This window comes from Chroicocephalus ridibundus, chromosome 8, assembly GCF_963924245.1.
Source record: "Chroicocephalus ridibundus chromosome 8, bChrRid1.1, whole genome shotgun sequence".
NCBI lineage: Eukaryota > Metazoa > Chordata > Aves > Charadriiformes > Laridae > Chroicocephalus > Chroicocephalus ridibundus.
The window spans coordinates 24,589,291-24,611,523 of record NC_086291.1 but is presented as its reverse complement, the minus strand read 5'-3'; the positions used below and the strand labels follow the sequence as shown (position 1 = coordinate 24,611,523).

General features: G+C 37.2%; 2 protein-coding genes across 10 annotated transcripts in view; both read right to left on the bottom strand.

Moving 5' to 3' along the window:
- The window catches only part of KIF14 (kinesin family member 14), a 30,438-nt gene extending 12,051 nt beyond the window's left edge, over positions 1–18,387 (bottom strand). Inside the window, exons 1-19 of the mRNA XM_063343976.1 lie at positions 18,334–18,387; positions 15,055–16,254; positions 14,410–14,664; positions 12,904–12,991; positions 10,048–10,146; positions 8,395–8,447; positions 8,011–8,041; positions 7,568–7,675; positions 6,352–6,468; positions 5,614–5,732; positions 5,101–5,273; positions 4,594–4,741; positions 4,426–4,489; positions 4,027–4,211; positions 3,168–3,270; positions 2,793–2,953; positions 1,879–2,026; positions 1,032–1,184; positions 293–419 (exon numbers count right to left, since the gene is read on the bottom strand). Coding sequence (XP_063200046.1) covers positions 293–419; positions 1,032–1,184; positions 1,879–2,026; positions 2,793–2,953; positions 3,168–3,270; positions 4,027–4,211; positions 4,426–4,489; positions 4,594–4,741; positions 5,101–5,273; positions 5,614–5,732; positions 6,352–6,468; positions 7,568–7,675; positions 8,011–8,041; positions 8,395–8,447; positions 10,048–10,146; positions 12,904–12,991; positions 14,410–14,664; positions 15,055–16,166 — 3,244 coding nt within the window. The 5' untranslated portion in view covers positions 16,167–16,254; positions 18,334–18,387. The remainder of the gene's footprint in view (positions 1–292; positions 420–1,031; positions 1,185–1,878; positions 2,027–2,792; positions 2,954–3,167; positions 3,271–4,026; positions 4,212–4,425; positions 4,490–4,593; positions 4,742–5,100; positions 5,274–5,613; positions 5,733–6,351; positions 6,469–7,567; positions 7,676–8,010; positions 8,042–8,394; positions 8,448–10,047; positions 10,147–12,903; positions 12,992–14,409; positions 14,665–15,054; positions 16,255–18,333) is intronic.
- A 1,096-nt stretch (positions 18,388–19,483) lies between these two features.
- The window catches only part of DDX59 (DEAD-box helicase 59), a 28,949-nt gene continuing 26,199 nt past the window's right edge, over positions 19,484–22,233 (bottom strand). For 6 of the 9 annotated variants that reach the window (XM_063344262.1, XM_063344261.1, XM_063344266.1 and 3 more), the window contains 2 exons: positions 22,062–22,190; positions 19,486–20,407 (listed from right to left, as the gene is read on the bottom strand). In XM_063344262.1, coding sequence (XP_063200332.1) covers positions 20,144–20,407; positions 22,062–22,190 — 393 coding nt within the window. In that variant the 3' untranslated portion in view covers positions 19,486–20,143. Of the gene's footprint in view, positions 20,408–22,061; positions 22,191–22,233 lie in introns of all 9 variants that reach the window. The other 3 variants (XM_063344260.1, XM_063344259.1, XM_063344267.1) reach the window with 2 other exon arrangements.

Below are 22,233 nucleotides of genomic sequence, written 5' to 3'. Positions count from 1 at the left end.
TAAACAGAATCAATTCTGTTATTCCAATTTCCACCAGTTCAACTGGATGGGGAAAGAACTTCTCAGAAATCGGGGTAAATACAGACTACGCGTATATCCAGCTAGCTATCCTGAGCATGATTAAAACAGAGCTTTTATCTCTGATACATAAGGCTTATGAATGGAAAGGATCATAGCAGCCAAAAGGCTCTTGTAGTTCAGGATCATTAGAGAAGTGTTAGAGGAAGAAATACAAGCCCACCGAACAAAAAAGAAGTCAGCATTGCCCTTCCAACATTATGTATATACATACTACTCATAGTTTTATTCACACTTCCACGATTCTTCTGAAGATTATGTATTTCTTCAGCAATCTTCTGTTTCTCAGCTTCCAGAGCTTCAAGTATCTTCGCATGACGAATAGTATGATCTTCTAGAGCCTAGAAGAAGGAAAAAAAAATAAATTCAAAACCCTTAATGCTGTTTATTTAAGCAAATTTTTAGTTGCTGTCATTATGGACTCTCAGAACAGAATGAAATTTATATTGGACATCTGCCATAGCAATATGAAACCCCTCAAACTCTTGACAGTTTGCTGGTTTTGCTTAGATATTGACATGCTTAAAATCCTTGAATTAAAAAGAAATAACTTCAAAGAAAATTATGTCGTATTTGTTGCAGCAGTCAGATATATATGAACACTAGTGAAAAACCAGTCATTACTTACATTAATGCTTAGAGTCATAACTTTTGTCACAGGCAATGATCGCTAAAGTTTAGTACATAAACAAAACAGTCCAGATTACACATAAGAAATAAGGTCAGCATTATTTTATTCCCAAATTTATATTCAGAGTGTAAACAAAACACTTTTTTTTTTAATCTTTTTCATAAGATCAAATAGAAGAAAAAACTTCAGAAATCACTTACAAAGATTTAAAAAAAAAAAAAAAAAACAAAAAACAAACACAAATACCCACAAAACAAGCCACAGTTTATCGCCTAAAAAGCTTTTTTTTTTTTTTTTTTTTTTTTTTTTTTTTTTAAGTTACCTGCTTGGTAGCTAAGGCCTCCATTTCTAAACGCTTCTTATTAAAGCGTAGTTCTAGCTCAAGATTTTGCTTTGCCTTCTCTAGCTCCTGTATTTTAGTTGCAGCTTTTTGGTTGTTCAGTTCTTGGATTTGCTTCTTACGGGATTCTTCTCTCTAATATTAAAAAGGACAGATGAGAGGCAGTATACAGCTTTTACAGCATTTCTGATCCACCGCTTAGGCAGACATTAGGATTTTATTTTCACTTTAATACATTTTAAAACATGCAGCGCCTTTGGACTACTCAGCCCAGTGTCAGCAATGAAAGGTCATACCCCAGTTCACAAACCTCACATTATGTCTTCTATAGCCCATTTAAGAAATAAGATACTCCATCATTATTATTGTTTTACTGTTATGTACTATTCTATGCAGACATAAATATTGCAAAAATACTTAAAAGACTAACAAAGCAGCATGCAAGCTTGGAAGAAAATAAGAGTCTCATTAAAACACCTCATAGAATAAGGTAGATTTTTGTAGGGATTTTTCTTCATGTACAAGGTATGCCCTCATCAAATTCACACTGGATTAACATTTTAGTTGTTGGCTAATTCTATAAATGAAAATTTCTAAAATAATTCTGAAGGGGATACCTACTTTATAATTTCTTGTGTTAGTAGGGCTAATTAGTTTTTTTTAAAGAAAAAGAATGAGGATTAGCATTCCCTAAGACACTGTTACAATATACAGGACCAAAAAAACCCACCTCAAACAAAAAGAAAAAAACAACAAAGAGAAACCCCATACTACAGCTTCTGTCTTATTTTATCGGTATGTTTGATGTAATGATGCAACGGCAACTTACCACTTCTGCTTCCAGTGATTTTATTTTGTTTTCATAAGCTTCTTTTTGTGAGGTCAGTTCTTGCTGAACCATCTCTTTTGCAATTTGGACACTTTGCATCATTTCTTCCTTGGCTTTGAGTCGTGCATCTTCAATTTCTGATTCAAGCCTACAAGTGGAAGTATCATATATTTGGAGTGCTGGCTTTAATCTCTTACAGGCTGCATAGAGATTATAAACCTTTTCTTCTATCTTGACAGGACCCTCCAATTATAACAGTAAAAATATAAGGGTTTATTTTGTTATTTTACAAACAACTTTTATACTTTACCTAGACACTGATAAAGATGGAAGACATCTACTTGATTTCCATATTTATTTTATTACACAGCTTTCACAAAATTAAGAACTGTAACAGAAACTCACTAAAGCACATTAAGATGCAGAAAAGTAAATTTTAAGTCGATGAGGCTTGCAGTTTAATAAGTGCCAGGAATTAAGTACAAGTAACACTTTACTGTCCAAGGTTGTAACTTTGGGTTCTTCTCATTTTCCCAAGGCATTTGTTTTTTAGGCATTAAATCTCTCTAAAACATCAAAAGTCAATTTCAGACTCACTATGTTCTTGGACAGAAGTGTAACAGAAGAGATACACTAATTTGAGGATACCTGGAGCCCAGTTTCTTCAATAGTGGTCTACATTCTTGAGAGCTGGACTAGATTGTGGTGATCACCTCTTACGGTTACACATTCATTTCAGCTAAGTCTGGGACTTACATTTACATTATAAATGGAGTTAACAATACCCTTGCTATTTTCCAACTTTCCCTTATTGTGAAATAATTAATAATCTTAAGTTTCTTATTTCTTAAACTTACTGCACGGTTGCATTAACAACTGTGTTTACTATTAAAACAAGAAGACACAATACTTACTGTGTTCTCTGTGCAATAAGCAGCTCATTCTTTGCAAATTCAAAATCTTTTGGACCATCATGCAAAACCATAGTCCCACAACACGGTCTTTTAACTTTCTGAACTTCTACTGGATGATTAAGCCTGAAATAATGGTCTCCCCCAAGGATCACTCGATCACCCTATTGGGAAATGGGGTGGAAAAAAAAAGTTTGTTCTATAACTTTTAGTTTATAAGCAAATTTACATAACAGGTAGGGCTAGAAATCAAAGAGGAAGAGCAAATATTTACAGTTTCAGAGCCTTCTAAGAAAACCTGCAGTTTGAAGTTGTAATATTAACAAAGTTAAGAAATCCACACGTGCACATACTACTCTTACCAAATCAATTACTTACATGATGCAGAACTGTTGGCTCTAAAATGCATTTCCCATTTACATATGTCTTTGCATCTCTCAGTGGAATAATACTGACTTTGCCAACAGTATTTTTTATAACACTGAAAACAAGAAATATTTGTGATATCAGCAGCTCATGTTAATTGCAAATAATGATTCTTAATAGACTAAAATTCATGCTTTAGATAGTGTCCTGTTATTGTTTTTCCAGATATGGATTGTCTTCATACTATTTAGTTAAAACATACATAATGAAAGAGTGACAACTTATATTTTGGAAGAGAATAGGTATCTAAATCCAAGAAGAATCCACTGATAAAAAATTACTAAAATACCCTGACATCTGAGCATTTCTTTGATAATGCTTAATTTCCCAGCATACCTACATCTTCCATGTTTTTAGTAATTGATTAGTTAAGTTTCTTCCAGGATTTTATCTAGGATCAATAGCATGGAATGTACTTTAAACCGTATTTCTTCAATATGACCAAGTTAGTTTTAAGCAAGAACTGTCATGGCATTTCCCTTTTCCACTGAACTTAATGTAAGAGAGTTATCACACAGCATCATTTGATCAGGTCTTTCTCCAGCATTTCTACATGAATAGAAGAGTTCGCTACATGAATGAAATGAACAAAGAAACTTAACTACCTTGGTTAACAGATTTCTAGAGGGAACAGAAGGAAGTTACCTTAAACCTTGAACAATACAGAAGTTATCCCTAAATAGTATTTCCCTCATTAGAAAACATATTTTGTTACTGCCAGAAGGAAGAGTGACTCCAGAAGAAAGGGAAGGGTGAGAAGAAATATTTTCTTCATTCAGTTCAAGTATAAAAAAAAAAAAACACTACATACCAATGATCATCAGCAATTAGCACTCCGGAAAGCTGGATATCATGTTTTGAATTTGGTGTACACCTTCCAACTGTAGTTTCTCCTTCTTTGATCATATACAATAGCACCTCAGAAAGCTGAGGATCTTCATTGAGATTGACAAGGTTTGGTAAACGATTGTCCATTTTGAATGCAATTCCTGCTTTCTAGATAAAAAGAGATTTCTGCATAAAATAACAATTTACTTAGTGCATTCAAATGTCTATATTATTTATTTCTAAGAAGTCACAGTAGTCTGTTAAAAGAATAGTATTAAGGAAACCAAATATTACAACTATTCTAATTCTCATGCAAGGCTTGTTGATGTTGTGTTTTTTGTACAACCTCCTATAGAAAGTGAAGCGAAGAAAGAAAATGTACCTGCAATTCTTTTATATCTTCTAATTTCCTTTTTTCTGCTTGTGCAAATTTTTCTTTCCAGGCCCTAAATATATCAAGGGGAAAATAATACAACACATTAGGAGAAAAATTACAGCATATGAATTTTACCATTTCTATTTTAAAGGAAGACATTAACAACTGCCCAACCTTTGCATTTCTGTCATGTCCCTCTCTTGCTGATACAATTTTACCCTCAGAGATGTTATTTCCTGCAAATAACGTCTATATTTCTCAGGATCAGTGTTCAGAGCGCTTTTCTGAGCTGCCTTCAGTTTTTCAATTTCAGCTTTCAATTCTACATTAGACAAACCAGACACACAGTACACATAAAAAATTAAGACAAAATAGGGTTTAGACATTTCAGTACAAAATTAGAAAATTTATCCTGTTATTAAATTAAAAATTAAACACCTTTCCCCATTCCAGGTTCTCAAGTATAGTCTAAGATATCGTCCGCGCTTTGGAAAAAAAAAAGCCAAAAACAACTCACAAAGAAGAATAACATTAAAAGGAAGATACCCTAGGTTGTATTAGCCTATTTGACAAGTGGTCAGTCAACACAATACATTATTAGTAGTAACAACTCTTACGGAGCAATAAGTTAAACACACACACAAATGAAATATCCTCAAAGACGGCAGATATCAACCTCACCTCTGATTAGCTTAGCATTCACATCTTCATTTACTTTAGCAATGTTGAAAATTGAACAAGCTTGTTTTGCATAGCGAAGAGTGCTGAGCGTTTCTTCTGTACTGCTGGCAGCTGGACTTACTGTGGCAATCATAGCAGTTTGTGAATTTCCACCAAGACTTTCCTTTAACAACCTTAATTTGACAGGAGAGTAGAAGTCAATTTCCACTGACATAAAAATTAAACTTCTCAATCTGAATAGATTAAATACAAAGTACCTAGGGTCTTGCTACTTTTTGGGAGCGATTGTTAGCTACTTAAAATACAAACCAAAGTCCTGTTTTATTCTTTACCTTAGCCTGATGCAACAGGCTAATTTCTTCCCTCCATAGATCATTTGAGAGAGAGGGAGGGAGGGAGGGAGAGAGGGATGGAGGGAGGGAGGGAGGGGAAGCAACGTCTCGTGAATAGAAGAGGAATCCACAATCTGAGAAAGCCTTTATTTCTATATAAAAAATTCTGAAGTGTACATACCAAGTAAGGACAGATTCCCGGTAAGGAATGAAAGCTTTATTTCCATTTTGAGATTGTTTAGAGAGTGCAGAAATAACCTTTCCAAGGGTTAGCAGTGATTTATTGATACTCACACCCTCCTACACAAAGCGAAAATAAAAATAATTATAATACAGTTGTATTTTCTTATACAACGTTTTTGACTGTACTGTTGATTTAATTGTGCTTATTTCAATGTATGGTACAGCTTTACCATATTAAATGTCACCACTGATTAAAAAAACAGATGCAAGAGTATCTTAGAAGATCTTAATTTGGAAAGAAGAGAAACCCTGGCTTTGAAAATAAGCAGTTTTAAGAACCAAACTTCTGAAGGCAGCTTGAAAGAAAGTCTCTTATTAGAAATTCTGTTTACTGAAATCCCCCCAAAAAAGGGCAAGCCCCAACTCCATGCAATTCATGATATGGAAAGTCATACAGACAGTTTTTCTCATTCCTTCTAAAGGATTATGGGGCATGCATAGCATGGGGAGTGCTGTCCTAAGCAAGACCCGACCTGCATATTGCACAGTCAAAACAGCTTCTTAGGGCCATCCGCCCTCACTAGCAAAAGCTGTGCAATACTTATAAGCATAAAGGCTACATATCCTTTTATAATTATAGCTCCTGCCCAAGAGTCCTTGTAGGTGAGGATGCTTTGGAGTTTAGAGGTATTCTTTGGAGTCAGCCCTTTTCCACAGATTTCCAGTTTTGGTTTACCTTCAGCCTTTCTCCAGTGGTCTGAGCTGTTGAGCAGCATTCACTGCCAGCTAGATCAATTAGATTTATGTGACTGGTAAGCCTATGGTCACATTTTTCTTCATCCGCAAGTTCTACCTAGAAAAGGAGATGTTTGCATTCAAACAAAAATAAAAAGCCTGAGGACAAGAAGTCTAACAAGCTGCACACTTTAAATACATAAAAAAACCTGACACTTCCATTTACTTTTTGACAGGATACCTTCACATACATCCCTTGGAGAGGACTAAGTTCAGACTTTTAACCATAGTATCAATTGATTGCAGTTGAATAACTCTATAAGCATAAACTGCACAAACAACAGATTGGCAAACTATGGGTTTGGGTCTGAAGTTTGACTATCGCAGCTATCCAATACCCACAGAAACCAGTAAGCTGTTACTGACTGACCAATGAAGATCAGCTAAGTAGTCAGTGGAAAAGCCTCAGGACTAGTTCTGATAGAGAAATGAAATAATCTAGTGGTGAGAATAGCGAGGGGAAGCAGGAAGGAGATTAGGAAATTTGGACAAAAAAATTAAACCAACCAAGAAAACCCCAAACAAACAAGTTATTTGTGAATGGAGAAAATTGACAGTCTGTAGACTTCTGAGGAGCTCTACTTATTTCACTTGTTTTCAGGCCCATCTCACTAAGTCAGGTTTTGTCTCTTACACATCTGTAAATCAGATGAGGAGTTGTAGTACCTATATCCTGGAGACACCTGGGTGAAAGGTATCCTAAAGCAACAAAACATTTACTCAGTGAACTGTATTGAAACTGAGCAGAAACTCCATCTCCTACCATTGTCCCAGCTCATCACCTGCAGAACTCAGCACAGCTATCCACCTTGCATAGCCTAGCCTTCTTAGAAGCTACGATGTATTGGAAACAATGTGAAATTAGGTCTGTCCTTAATTTGGATTCCAGTTACATCTCAAAACTCACACTCAGAAGCTTAGAACTACTCCTAGATCTGCCAGTCTAGATATATTTATATTGCTGCTATGAACATATGTAGCACAGACACATCAGAATCTACTCAAAGCGTGTAAAATAAAACAAGTTTCGATGTGCCAAGTTAAAATGACCTGTGCTTTATTAATCTTCAAGTATATTCTTACAACAGTTTTCTAGGCAGCACACAAAACAACTTTTTACTACCTGATTTGAACAGATAAAAAATACCTAGCAATACCTTGGTTTGCGTCATGACAAGGGTGAAGACAGAATGGGATCTAGAGCTCTTGTCATTCATTACTGTAGCAGCTGTTGCTCTCTGCTTATTTCCTAGTTCAAGCCAACTCTGTAAGAAATTAAAATCAGGATTAAACCAAAAACTGAGGATTGAAATGTTTGCAAATAAAGTTCTTAACACAAACGATGACTCTATAAGGGAGTAATTAAAACTTAAGTTTAAGAGATAACCATGTGAAGAGAGTGACACTTGCCTGTATGCATCTACTTAGCTCCATTATATAGGACTAGGCTTCATTATCCTTTTAATCAGATGAAATATCATAGGCTACTGGGCAGTTTGTAAAGCATTTTCTTCCCATTCATGGAATTTAGCTTTCAGCAGTGAAGGAAGGAGCAAGTAGAAATATTTGTATTCCCTTTTGGTAACTAAGTAACTCTTACCTGGATATCAGAGTAAGAACTGACAACATTCCTAAGGTGGAAGAAAAAGAAAAGTTTGGGTTTAGACTGTTTTCTTTCTACAGTTTTCCCTGCTACCTGAGTTCTGACACATTTCCCCAGATACAGACACAATACAAATATACCATGACAGCTCCAGTCGTCTTGAGACTGACACACACTTGTTTCACTAAAGCAATACACTAAAGGAAATACGTCAAGTCAAGCTAGACACGGGTACTCATTTTTGTAAAGCTACATGATACTAAGATCTTGCCTAATTTACTGGTGAGTACACAAGCTTTCCCAGAGCCTCAACATAATAATGAGCACCCTCGTTCAGAATTACACCATACATCTATTAAAATGAGATCAATTAAGACTTACACTGTCAGGCCTTCCACATATGGTCCTAACACTGGATGTTCTCTTACACGAAGCTGGTAAGAATAATTTTAAAAGAAAAATTATTAGGAGTGCATTTTTTAGACCTACCATTCAGGAATATCTTAAAATTACGAGAAAGTCTACCTACATCGCTAGTATGACGTTTATCATCAATGAAACTCAGCATGAATCATCTAGAACAATATTTTCAGGAAAATACCAACAACTAAATTTTTCCAGCTGCCTGAAAAATCACAGCAGACTGCACCAGGCTATTGGTCACAGAGCTAGCTGCAAGAACACGTATCTTATACAAGATATTTACATAAGAAAAAAAAATAATCTTTTCTGCTATATAAATCTACTAGGTTTTCAAGTTAAATAGCTTAGCTCAAAATCACTGACAAAACTCAGATGAAAGCACTCCTACTACAAACAAGACAGTATAGTCTTTACTTCCATATAACTAGTCTACATAATTCAACAGCCAGTTCAATGTAGTATATCTTCTTTATCATAAACTAATACCCATAGTTTCCACACAAGTGGCCAGTATAGCGTTCATATGTCAAAGTACAGAAAGTATTTTTCTTCTTTTAATAAATCAAACATGATAAATTCCTCCCTATGTCTCCTACTTAACACAAATGTCTTTAATTTATGGTTCTACAAATTCTAACACACAAGCATTAAAAACTAGCTAAACTAGTTTAACTAGTGATCCTTAACTAGTTAATCAGGTCACCAATTAATTTTTTTTTTCTTTTCCCTCCTCCAGCTTCTTGGGAAACAACCGACCAACAGGAAAAAAAAAGGAACTTCCTGACAGCCCCATGGCTCTAAGCAGTAAATTATCCAGGGCAAAGAGTCTGAAAGATACTCTCCATCTTGGTGCTAAGCTCTTATATGATAGTAGTTCCCTGTATCTGGGCAATGTAAATACACACAGGAAACAAAGTGGGGAAAAAATTTCCCTTTGCAAATATTAACAAGCATGTACTATAGTAGACTACGGACTGCAGTTAGACGCGTAGAATCAGTGGCAAACAGGCATGCCAGTAGATAAACAATACACAGGTATTTTCAGAAAGTGAATGGGCAGTTCAGTAGTGCTGAGAATTCAGGAGACTGATTGATCAAATACCATTAGGCAAATACTTTTTTTTCCACCCCCCCTTCTCCCCACCCCCACCAGACACGATTGGAAGCCTCCTGACTTTGTCATGCTTCCATTTTAGAATTCCATTTAAATTACAAGATTATAACTGAAATTACATTGCACAGAAGAGTCTTAATATAATCTGGAGATTTAGATAATATTTTAAGAGACTTTTTATAAAGGCTGATAAGATCACCTTCATTTTGCAGATAAGGAGAGATGTTAACAACAATTTTGAGAGATTCTACTGAATTGTTTTGTTTCAATTTCAGCAAGATTTTTTTCTTTTTTTGCTTAGCATTTCTGAGGTGCTAACCAATTTGCTTGAAGTCGCACAGTGAGATTTCTTTTTTTACTGGAATCCCATTATTCACAACAATCTAAGGTACTTAGATAACAAAACAGTGATCACTTGTCATTTCTGCATTTTTGTTTACAGAATAAATGCCATTACTTTGAGATGATGCATAGACTTGTTTCTGTGAGCAACTTACTGGTTGTTTCTTCTGTCCGCTTTCAGCTTTAAAGACAAGCAAATCATGAATTTTCTCATTGTATACTTCAAAAAAGCTCATTTCAAGATGATACAAAATCTGATAAAATTAACAATGAAAAAGTTATTAATAGAGTCCACAAAACATTTTCATCATTCTTTGTTTCAAAAATTAACCTAGATTACCAGATCCTGCTATTCAATATTACAAGCATTTGTACTGAAGGGACTTTCCAAGAGAAATTATTTTCTAAACTAGGGATCTGCTATTGCCAAGAACACAATTTATTGGAATTCTATCCACGGCCATTCCCAGATGAGAGCTATCAAGCTTAAGAAAAAAAATGTGTATACATCCACCTCAGAAGTTTCAGTGTTGGGTTTTTAGTACATGAAAATATAGTTTTGTTTGCATCTGCAATAGTCTCGTTCCCTTATGGACTGAGCTTCTACAGCATGATACACGTAACAGAGAACGCATGGATTGATGTTGTCAACAACTTGACATGGAACGGAATGACCTAACAGAAAGGTAAACCTTGATTCTACCTACAGCAATTTTAAGAAGTACTGAACAACAACCTTCATGAAAACACATCTCCTTCCTCTGAAGGCATCCAGGTCTTTTTTCCTTTTTTTTTTTTTTTAATAAAATGGAATTTCCTTTAAAAGACAAGGAAAATTACAGCAAAAACCCTAAAACATTTAAGAAATACAAGGTTCAAGACAATTTGCAGCAGTAGAATCATTGTTCACAATGAATAAGCAAAGGAATAACAAACATATCTATCATCTCTGCATTTTTTAGAAGTTATAATCTCTAGCCAAACTCAGTAATAAATCACCTTCTAAGATCTCTCAGTGTCTATCAAATCTACTGCAGGATCAGAATATTACATGATCACTGGTATTAGGATTCAAAGCCAAGAATCTAAGCATAAAGCAATAAAGAAATTTGGAGCAGTTAAAACTAGAAAAGTTCGCCTGCATAAGCTTAACTGAATGTCAAGGTGTACTGACCTGCAAATCAGTCCTTACAGACATGGAGGACAAACATACAGAGAAAAAGAATATAAAAAGCAGTCTTTGTCACCAGCATGTTTTGCATTAGATACTCACTACCCAAGAAAAACTGTAAATATATGTTTCTAATCCTTTTCACAATTTTAAAAGACATTCAGAGTTTCTAACCAGAAGTTATGATTTGTGTTAGTACTACAGAAAGCTTTAGGTACACAAGTCAAATCTCAGGCACTGTACTGTAGTCAAGCTGGTTCCTCAAAAGTCATTCTGTGCTAGAAATTCAGTCTTAGACAAGCCTTAACAACTGTCAGACAGGAAAATAAATATACATGAAGAATTCCCACAAACCCACCTCCCGCATACCTGCATTCTCAGTTCAGGTCTTTTCTTCTTAAGACATGAAATTAGTAGTTTAAAAAAAAAATTTAAGAGTTTAAGTTAATTGTGTCTCAAGTTACGATTCTCTAAATTTACCATTACTACACCAATTAGTTGGGGCAGAAACAGAATGTAACCCTTCATTAGGGTGGTGGTAAATAGCTCCTTTTCAAACTGGCAACCTGTCACAAGTGGGGCACCACCAGCAGAGACAGTCATTATCCCAGTCTACTCAGTACTTGTCAGGCCACACCTGGAATACTGTGTTCAGTTTTGCTCCCTGCTATACAAAAAAGATGTGGACAGGCTGGAGAGGGTGCAAAGAAGGGTCACAAAGATGATCAGAGGCCTGGGAAGCCTACCATTTGAGGAAAGGCTGGGTTTGTTCAGCCTTGAGAAAAGAAGGCTTAGGGGAGACCTTATCACCATGTTCCAGTATTTAAAGCATGGCTACAAAGATAGAGACTCCCTTTTTACAAGGAGTCACACATGGAAAAGGCAAGGGGTAATGTGCACAAGTTAATCCAGGGGAGATTCTGATTGGACACAAGAGGAAAGTTTTTCACAGTGAGAACAATCAACCATTGGAATAATCTCCCCACAGAAGTGGTGAATTCCCCAGTATTGGGCACTTTTAAGATTCAGCTGGACAGGTGCTGAGCCATCTTGTCTAGACTGTGCTTTTGCTGAGAAAGATTGGACCAGATGATCCTTGAGGTCCCTTCCAACCTGGTATTCTATGATTAAAACACTCTGGAAAGGATTAACTACCTTGTTGTTTTTAAATCCCGTATACCATAGGTGTAGGACAGGAAATAAAATCGAATTAACATTGTGATCAGATGAAGCATTCCCAACCCCTCTCAGAAGACCACTCTTTCATATAGTACAAAAAAAATCTAGTCTTAAAAAAGAGAAGAAAACAAAACATTATTTACAAAGAAAACTTTAAAAAAAATCCAGGTGGGGGTAGTTGATTTTTTTTTTATTTCAGCAAGAATTCTGAGCTAGAATACTATTAAAATATTTCACTTTGGTATGTGAAAGTGTTTAAAGATAAATTCATATTTTTTTATTCTATTTTATGTCTCCACTGAAAGCATGGAACCCACTAGGATTCTTTTTAGCTTTCCTTACATAAATCTTATCTTTGTAAGACATGCTGTATTGAGGAAAGAATCCTAGTCTAGTGACACATCAAGAATATCATGCTCATATTTCTTTTTTACATTATCATCATTACGGAAGCCAAACAACATTGATTTTTGACTATTTAGGGAACCCTGTTAATCAGAGCTACTATGAAAAATAAGATTTGAATTAGCAAAAGAATACAGACATTGATAAATGGATCAGCACTAAGGTATGAAATGAAAGAATGAAACAGGTATCAAAATAATGGAACGCATCAGATTCCTCATAATTCAACGTAAGGTCAACAGCATAAGCATACTACCTGGTGCTTGTCCATTTGTGCTATTCGAGTGAAAAGATCTTCACAAAGTCTTGGAATTATTCCTCGGTCTTCATCAAATCCCATCATCCTGTAGTTACAAAAACCTGCTAGTTCAGTTTTGTAACCCTCTATGGCTAGTTTTAATATTAATTGTATAGCTCTAAAGTTGAAATGCCATTTGTTTCCAAATTACGGATGTAATAAGCAGCAGAAATAAACCTGATCTAAGCTGTTTCTTGTTTGAGCAGGGAGTTGGACAAGGTGATGTCCACATGTTTAATTCATCCATTGAGAAGTGGGTTGAAAACCTAAGTCAAAACCCTACAGCAACTGAAGAGTAACTTGTACTATAAGCAGCAAATATATAGACATTTGATACCCTAACCTGCATGCATTTTATATTCTCTGCACCCTGCCAGTGCAGTAACCTAAGCCCTTCTCCAACTTTGGCATGGTTTTTTCCTGTCTAGTTCTGCCACTGCAGAACACCAGCATACTGGACTAATTCAGCTACAGTCTAGAGACACACACAGCTGCACAACATAGTTGTCAGCAGAAGTTTGTTTGTAGACCTGACAAGACAGTTATCGCTGATACGAATTTCAGCCTTGCTGAAAATACAAAGGGGTGAAGGCAAGTAATTATTTACCTGAAGGTGGAGGAAAAGAAAAAAATACTACAAATAGGATAACAATTGCAATATTGAGCATACCTTTCTTTTAGGCCAAGGTAAATACATGTTACAAGTAAAAATAGAGTTCCCACTTAAAAAGAAAATCCTACCTCTGTATAAGTTCTATATCTACAATAAAGTGAATAGAAACATTTCTGATTCTCAGCTACATACTTAAAAGTCTGTAGTACTTCGTGAGAATTATAAAGCTTATAGAACTGATTTTAATAGATGCATGGTTAGAAACAAAACAGTTCACTAGGCATTCTATTGAAAAATATACACAAGGTACATAAAATTGGCTATAAACCCTCAAAACATTATTCGTCTGGGATTATTTTGGGTAAAGATTAGATTTCCAATATGCAGTGCCCAAACATCTGGATTTTTTTTTATTTATTAAGTTCTGAAACAGTCAGGACAATAATTAGGAAGGTCTCTTAAAGATCTCATCCAAAAAAGCGTAATATACTTTAGAACATGTCACTTCACTCACAAAATAGCAGACAGCGGTGAACAACAGCACTGGAAGAGTCTGAGAAGCTCTCTGCATTAATAAATGTTTTTCTTCACTAAAATCTGTCGAAAAGGCTTTTATTTTCTTCACTAGATGTAGAAAGAGGTCAGTGTCAAGTACATAAAAATATTCTACAGCTAACTGTGTCTCAATTATTACAAATATTGTTTTAGTTATATGTTTGTTTTTAAATACACAAAAACCTTTTAACGCAATTCAATAGCTACAAAATCTTTTCCATATAATCTATTTTCAACACTACATTGCATAAAAATCAGCTCCTACAGAATTTTAACAATTATTATTAGGAACTTACGTGTATGATTTTCCAGAACCAGTCTGTCCATAAGCAAAAAGACAAGTGTTATATCCCTCAAAAGCTCTTTCTAGGAGCGGCACTGCCAAAGTCTTATAAATCATTGCTTGGCTTGCAAAATTAGGATGACACTTGTCAAAAGACCAGAAAGCGAAGTCATAACTGAAACTGTAAACTTGGTTTGTGGCTGGTTTTCGTACAGCTGCCTCTGAACCACTCATGGAGATTACAGGGAGTGAGTTTTCATTTTTCTCTCTGAATGGAAGGGGGAGGAAAATAAAAAAAATTTAAAAAACATAAGCTACATGCTTTAAGTTAGTCATTTCAATCAACAGCCTTAGGGAAAATAAAAAGTTCATCAATCATTCTTAAAAAAAAAAAAAGTCCAATGAACATACAAAGTAGTCAAGCTCAAAATACTTCAGCTACTGAATATGTAAAGCAATAGCCCCAAATGCCTATAAAGTGAATTCAATCTCTTAATAAAATCTTTATCTTGATGTTGCATGAAATATTGGCTAATTTCAAAGTAGGTATTATATCCCTATTGGGTCAACGATTAAGCAATTTGAAAATTACAAAGCAGGAATCAACATACACTATAAAAGCTACTATTAACATCAGAAATAAGTCCAGGATACAAACCTGTTACTGAAAGGCCGTACACGCACAGCTACAATCACTTTGCTGTTTTCCACTTTGAAAACATCTTTGTCAGTGCTATTGCTCTCAGCTAGAATTTCTGTGGTCTCTTTTGGTTTTGAACTTCTACTTACAGAAGGAGAGCTGGAGACGCTAGTTTTCTTTTGGGCTAGAATTTGAAGACGAGGTGTTTGTTTATTTGAAGCAAACAGGGACAGTTGATCCTGAGAAGTGCGGTTCTTTGGTGTAAGCTTAAAGCCTTCTGTTGAACTTCTCATTGGTGTCCTTGGTCTTTCCAAACTATTATGGTTTATAATCAAGCGTTGCAACCTTTGCTTTCCAGCTTGTTTATTTATATCACCTTTCTCATTCAATTGTTTTCCTGATATCCTATTAATATATTTCGAGGTAACTAATTGTTCTGATTTAGGAACCTCATTTTGAAACTTTGTGTCAGCAGTGCTTGTCCTGTACTTTAAATGGGTGCAGGTATCACTTTCAGACAGACCATCAACAAACCCAAAGGAATCCTTGCTGTTCAGGTTATGCTGCAACTTCGTACTTGACTGACCCTCAGCTAACTTTAAGTTTTGTTTAACATCATGAGTATCACTATTATTAATATTTGGTGGAAGTGCAATCTTGTAATTTCTTTGTGCAGCAATGTCATTATTTATTCCAGGCATAGTATTCTCATTAATTTTACTCTTCTCTCCAGAGCCAGTCCTCACACACCTCTGCAGAGTAAGTTTTTTCTCTGATTGTGTATTTTCGATGCCCTGTGTTTTGTCTGTATGCAATTGTTCGCTAGTAGACACTGATTTTTTGCTTGCTCCAGTTCTCCTCTGGAGTGTTAATCTGCCTTCAGGTTTAAATACAGTTGATGTGTCAGTCAATTTTTTACAGGCTGAAATCACATAGGTCCTATTTAGTTCCTCGGTCTTATTTTGAGAACACGGAAGTAGACTATCCTTTTTTTCTCCTGACATCTGTGATTTCAGTTGCTGCCCAGATGCTTTGCTCCTGGTAAAGTTATTCTGTGAAGAAGTCTTCTGCAAAGTGGTAGTACATTGTGCCTCAGAGGAACTTCTTGCAGGAAGTGTGTAAATAGGCATTTTGTCTTCCAGTAAGCTAACATTAGGGTTTTAATAAGTACAACACCTTTACTAAAAGATTATTTCCAGTTGCTTCTTCTTATAGAATCTGGGGAGACAAAGCAAAAATTTTTTATGATGCTTGTGTCCAGTGGGAGTTATGTTTTGGTGCATGGGGAGCTCTTTGCATATACTTCCCAAAATATTAGTAACAATTAGTATCCCCTTCATCTCCAGCACTTAAAAAAAAAAAAGTCATTCTTCTATATGTGAACAACTGCTTCTGACAATAGTAGCCTATTTGATTCCATTTATTGAGTTCTATTTTTTTTCAGAAACTAAATCAAACGTCACAAAGAAACACCAGTTGGTAGAAAGAATGATCTAACTATTTAGCAACAAAGTTCACCATGGACATTTCTTCCAAATGATCTACCATGATCCCAAAGGAAAGGAAATCCAAGATTGTGCCTCCATTCACTGACAACTATTTATGCTCGTAGTGTTTCATGACTAACAGATTCCAATAGAACAACAAAATTATTAACACTGAATAGGAAATCTGTGAACACAGAAAGCAGATGGGGTTTTTTTCAGGATTTTGATATATAAACCCCAGTATCAGAATAGGACAGTTAATAGAGATGACTAGTACAATACATTTGGACATTATTTTATTTCACTATAGTGCCTACATGCATAGCAAAACAAAAAGATACCTAGCGTAGGGGGCAGAAGAAGATCTGTAAAAATGCATTCCACATCCTTTTTACATGTAAATATTTAGAAAGCTATATAAATCCAATCTGTATAGAAAAGAATGCTTTCACTGTTGTATATGCATCATAGTTGTACAGGTTGTTGTACATAGTTGTTGTTACAGGTTCAACATCACTATCCACTATACAACAGCTGCAATTTATTTGTTATTATAAGTCAACAGGAAACCACCTGCCTTAGATCCTTCAAAAATTGCATATATCATTAACAAAAGAAGCAGATGGTCAGGGGAAAAAAAGCAAACCAAGACGAGAGCAAGTGATGTAGAAACAATAGAAACAACCATTCAACCATTGCTCCAATAGAAGTTTCTTTTAATGCTACACTTTTAAGTTATACCTCTTGAAATACTCTCAGAATTTATGTCATCCACTTCTACACATGTCGTGACTACACAAAGTTTTCATCTCTCAAGAGCTGCAAGGCAAGTTTCAAGAATTTCAAACCACAGTATATTCATTACTCAATCCAGTTTGACACAGGAAGCTACTTATGTTACATGAGTTGTAAAATACACATTTTGTGATTCCATCTAACAGTCAGTAAATAAACATGGTTGTAAACTGTGAAATGCTTTAGCATTTTCAGAAAACTCCATCTTTTCTGTTCAGCTTTAAAATAACTAGCATAAAAAGGGAAATTCTCCCCTCCTGGTGCTATAGCTGTGCCTTGCAAATATTCATAAAGCTTTTCTGTAGAAAAAAATTAATCTCCCCGCTGAAAGCCCCTTCATTCCAAAATAGGGTTCAAGATTTGTTAAAAGTACACTCGTTCATAATTATTAATTGACTACAAGTACTAATGAGAGACGAAACGCAAGTGTTCAAAGCCAGGTGAAAGCATAAGAGAAATGGGTATCTTTAGTACGCTTCAGCAAACCCACCCTCTTCAGGCAAGCCCTCATAAGACCCTCGCCACAGCCACGGACCTGTCGTACCACCGCCCCGCGAAGGCGCCCCTCAGCCCCGCTGAGGCGGCGAGGCGGCAGTGGCGGCTGAGCAGGCCTAAGAGGACTCCGCGGAGCAGCGCCTCGTCGTCCCGCCACCCAGCGCTGGCCCACCCAGCTCCGCGGCTCCCGAAACAACGGCCCGCCATCGCGCGGGGTGCTCCAGGGACACCCACCGCGGGCCGGGGAGGGAGCCCCGTCCCTCCCCTCCCCTCCCCTCCCCTCCCCTCCCCTCCCCTCCCCTCCCCTCCCCTCCCCTCCCCTCCCCTCCCCTCCCCTCCCCTCCCCTCCCCTCCCCTCCCCTCCCCTCCCCTCCCCTCCCCTCCCCTCCCCTCCCCTCCCCTCCCCTCCCCTCCCCTCCCCTCCCCTCCCCTCCCCTCCCCTCCCCTCCCCTCCCCTCCCCTCCCCTCCCCTCCCCTCCCCTCCCCTCCCCTCCCCTCCCCTCACCTCACCTCACCTCACCTCAGGGCAGCCCCTCCTCACACGCCGCTCAGGATACGGCTCGCGCCCTCTCCCTGCCCTGTTTGAATGCGCCGGGCCCGCGGGGATTGGCTCCCGCCAGCACTGCGTCAGAGAGGGGCGGGCCCCAGCGCCGCCGCCGCCGCCGCCCGGGCTGGGCAAGGCAGGGCGGGGAGCCCGTGGCCGCCGGGGACACCTCAAATGTCCGCCACAGCCCCGCTCGGCCGCCGGTCCGTTAACGGAGCCGTTAACGGAGAACGCGGGGCTCGCCGGCTCGCCCGTCAGAAACAGCGAGATCGTCGGGAAGCGTGGGGATTACGGGATGAGGGAGACGAACGACGACCGCTTTGTGACACCTCCGCTAGAAATGACAGGTGGCAGGATATAGGCGTCTTATAAAAGATCTGGCATTTATAAATACTGTACAACTGAGTTAATGGGAAAAAGCTTAAAAAGAAAATCCAGCAGAGGGAGACAAAAGACAAAGCACAGGGGAGGGGGAGTTAAAAACTTGAGGTTTTCCCCATGTGGGATTATGTTAAAGCAGTAGCAACAGTGCATGTAAAATAGTAGAAATCATAATAAATATCGTATTTCGGGTTATCAGAATTCATAGCAGGAGTTTGTCATCAATAACTATATAAATCTGTTAAAGAACACCTGGCACCAGTGCCACACTTATGTCACCCGTCTTGCAGCAGGTAAGAGCTACTCTTCTTGGTTCTAGTTGGGGAAAGCTTTTAAAAATTAGTTTGCTACCAAACAACGTCTATCATATTGCTATCCTTTGGCCAAAGAGTAAACATAGAGTGCACAGGGGACATGTGACATGACCTGGGACACCTCCATCTGCCAAAAAGGGATCATGCATCGCAGCAGCGTGAAAGGTCTGATGAAACTGATTTCTCAAGCCTCAGACTAGGGAAAAAAAAAAGGGGTGAAGTTTTGATTATGACCTGTCTCAGACTTTGGATGGTAAATTGTACAACGCTACCCTAATATGGTTTTGCTCTCATTTCTGGAAAAAAATGAAAGAGCATCTGGTGTCAGAGCGTGGCAAATTATGCTTGAATCAGTAGTAAGTAAGTACATATGATCAGTTATACATTAACTATAATGTTTCATTAAATAAGAACACAAATTTCTTATTTAACTTATGTGGTTTATTCTGTTCATCCATAATGAAGTTATACTAATACTAGTATTTCCGCTATTGCAAAATGCTTGAGCAGGATTTTTAACTGGTTCACCGGCAATAAAGGAGAAACTAAACTTTCAGTACTGTTTACAAACAAAACTTGGTACGTGTTCACAAGAAACCCCCAGAGAACATAATGAGGATTCCTGGAAACATTTACATAAACTAACAGGAAGAGCTTGAGGCTTGTTTTCAGAGACTAATCTGTCACTAATTTTTATTTTGGGGGGGGGGGGGCAGTAGGGGGGTGTCCTTTGCCTTAATATAGTGACATAAAAATTACTGGAAGAGTGTGTTTCACAAGAAGTCTGAAATGATTATTCGGAAACATTACAACAAAATAAAAAGTATCTTCTCCGTTTATGTTGCAAGCAAGGCCAAAGACTACTGGTTTTGAAAAAGGGTTACATAGAGTATTTTTACTAGGCACTACTGTAATTCAAACACAAAACAGGCTGTTTCAAAATAAAGAGGAGATAAAAATGAGACTCCTTAAAAAACTGAGTATATAAATAAACTTCTTTTAAAAAGGCAATATACAAGGCATCATAATTCTGTTTACTTTTAATCACACTTTCATTGTAATTACATAAGATAACTATAAATATATCTTTATTACCTCTGAGAATTATTTTTGTCATGTTTTCTAATAATGTCCATAATATTATCTCCTGTTACAAGGCTATTCTGTAATTGTTTAAGTCTCTGTTGTTCCCTTCTCTTTTGGTCATGAAGATATGGGGAGTTAAGCAGCTGTGGGGGAAGAATGGTGCCCGTTGGTTTTACTCTCTTCACAACATCCCAGAAGAGCTTCTTGCTGTTGTTATTGATAAAAGTAATTGCAGTTCCACTGTGACCCAACCTCCCCGCTCTTCCAACCTGAAAAAGCAAAAACTCATTTTAAGTTATTAATATGAAATGGAAATCCTTCAAATATCCTTGAAGTTTATTTTCTGTTATAAAACAGCAACTAATCTAAGTAACAAGAGCAAACCTCTTTATTTCATCCTCTAAGCACAAAGTTCTAATAACTTCCTGAATTCAGGATATGCAGATATGCAGCTTTAGTTTAAATGCATCTAAAATTACAACTGGCTTATGGGACACACCAGAAGTCCGGTATTGATACGCAGATACAGGATACAATCTATGGGCAAAGGCTTATAGTAAATCTGGTCCAAACAAAATGTTTCAAAAAATGTTTGCTATAGCAATGCCACATACATGTATCTTGTATCAAGCACAACATGTACAAGCATGACTATAAAAAAAGCCTTTTACTTGCAAGTAACAAATTATTTCTCAGTATTATCCAAAGTGCTTGAACAAATCAGAAAAGAATCTACAAAGACCCTCTATTTAGGAAGAGATAGTATGTTAACAGTGATATAGTTTTGATGCGAGGAAAGACCATTTTTATTTATTTACTACTTGCTTGAAACTTTATCAGAAAGATAACTAAAACTACAGAGGTGTACTCAGAACGCTTCAGGAGTTCATGAGAATGGACGGCTTCCAGAGGTCCTTCCCATTGATTCAGAGCAGGGCTAACTTCAAAGTTATATCACTTCACTCAGGGCCTTGTCCTATGGAGTTTTGAGTGCCTCCAAGTGCAAAGGCCTCACCACTTCTCCGGGCAGCCTGTTCCACTGCCTGGCTACTCTCACTTTGAAAATTTGGGCCTGTTATCAGGCCAGAATTCACCCTGCAGCAAGTTGTGACCATTGGCTCTCGTCCTTTCGTTGTGCATCTCCCAGAAGAGTCTGGCTCTACCTCCTCTGTAACCTCCCATTACCAAATAGAAAACAGCAATTAAATCTCTACTCCAGACCAAACAAGCCCAGTTCCCTCTGCCTCTCTTCACTTGTCACGTGCACCAGCCCCCTGACTTTGGCTGGATTCTCTCCAGTTTGTTGGCTTTTCTTGCAATGATGATCTCAAAACTGGACGCAGCAGTAGAGTTCTCTTGATCTGCTAGGCAAACTAGGGTTAGAGGATGTGTACATATACATAAATACACACATATGTGCAACCTACACCCCATCTTTTTTTAAAGCAAGAAATCCTCAGGAAAAAAAAAATAATCAGAGGAGATACTGGAGTAGGAAGAGGAATGAAAAGAAAGTTCATGATTGGTTTCCCGATTGTATGACACGCGTATCCCACACTGCAGATGAGCTGCAGCTGAAAAGAGGGGTATTTGGCCCTTCTTCACACAGGTAGTAAAAACATGGTAAACTGCTTTCTATAGATACAATATGACACAAGACAGTACAAAACAGGAAGAATAATACTGCAAACATAATTGATATAAGAACACTGTTCTACAGTGATACAAGAACAGTGTTCTAGATTTTTAGTAATTCATGTAAGAGGCTTATGGAAGAGAAATTCAGCACCTTTCTTTCCTATGAAAACAATATTCTGAAGAGGAAAATAATCTTTCTATTTACATCTAAATTTAAATTTCCATAGGTGGATGTCACATTTCAGTATACTTTTCAAATAATGCTTTAGCAATTTATTTCTTTACCTGATGTACATATTCATCCATACTTGAAGGCATATCAAAATTTACTACCAGTTTGACATTGACAAGGTCAAGCCCTCGTCCAAGGACTCCAGTACTTACTATAACTTCATACTTCTCTTTAAGTAATCCCTGGCAAGGGAGGAATAAACAAAAATTAATTCTTTTTTCCTTA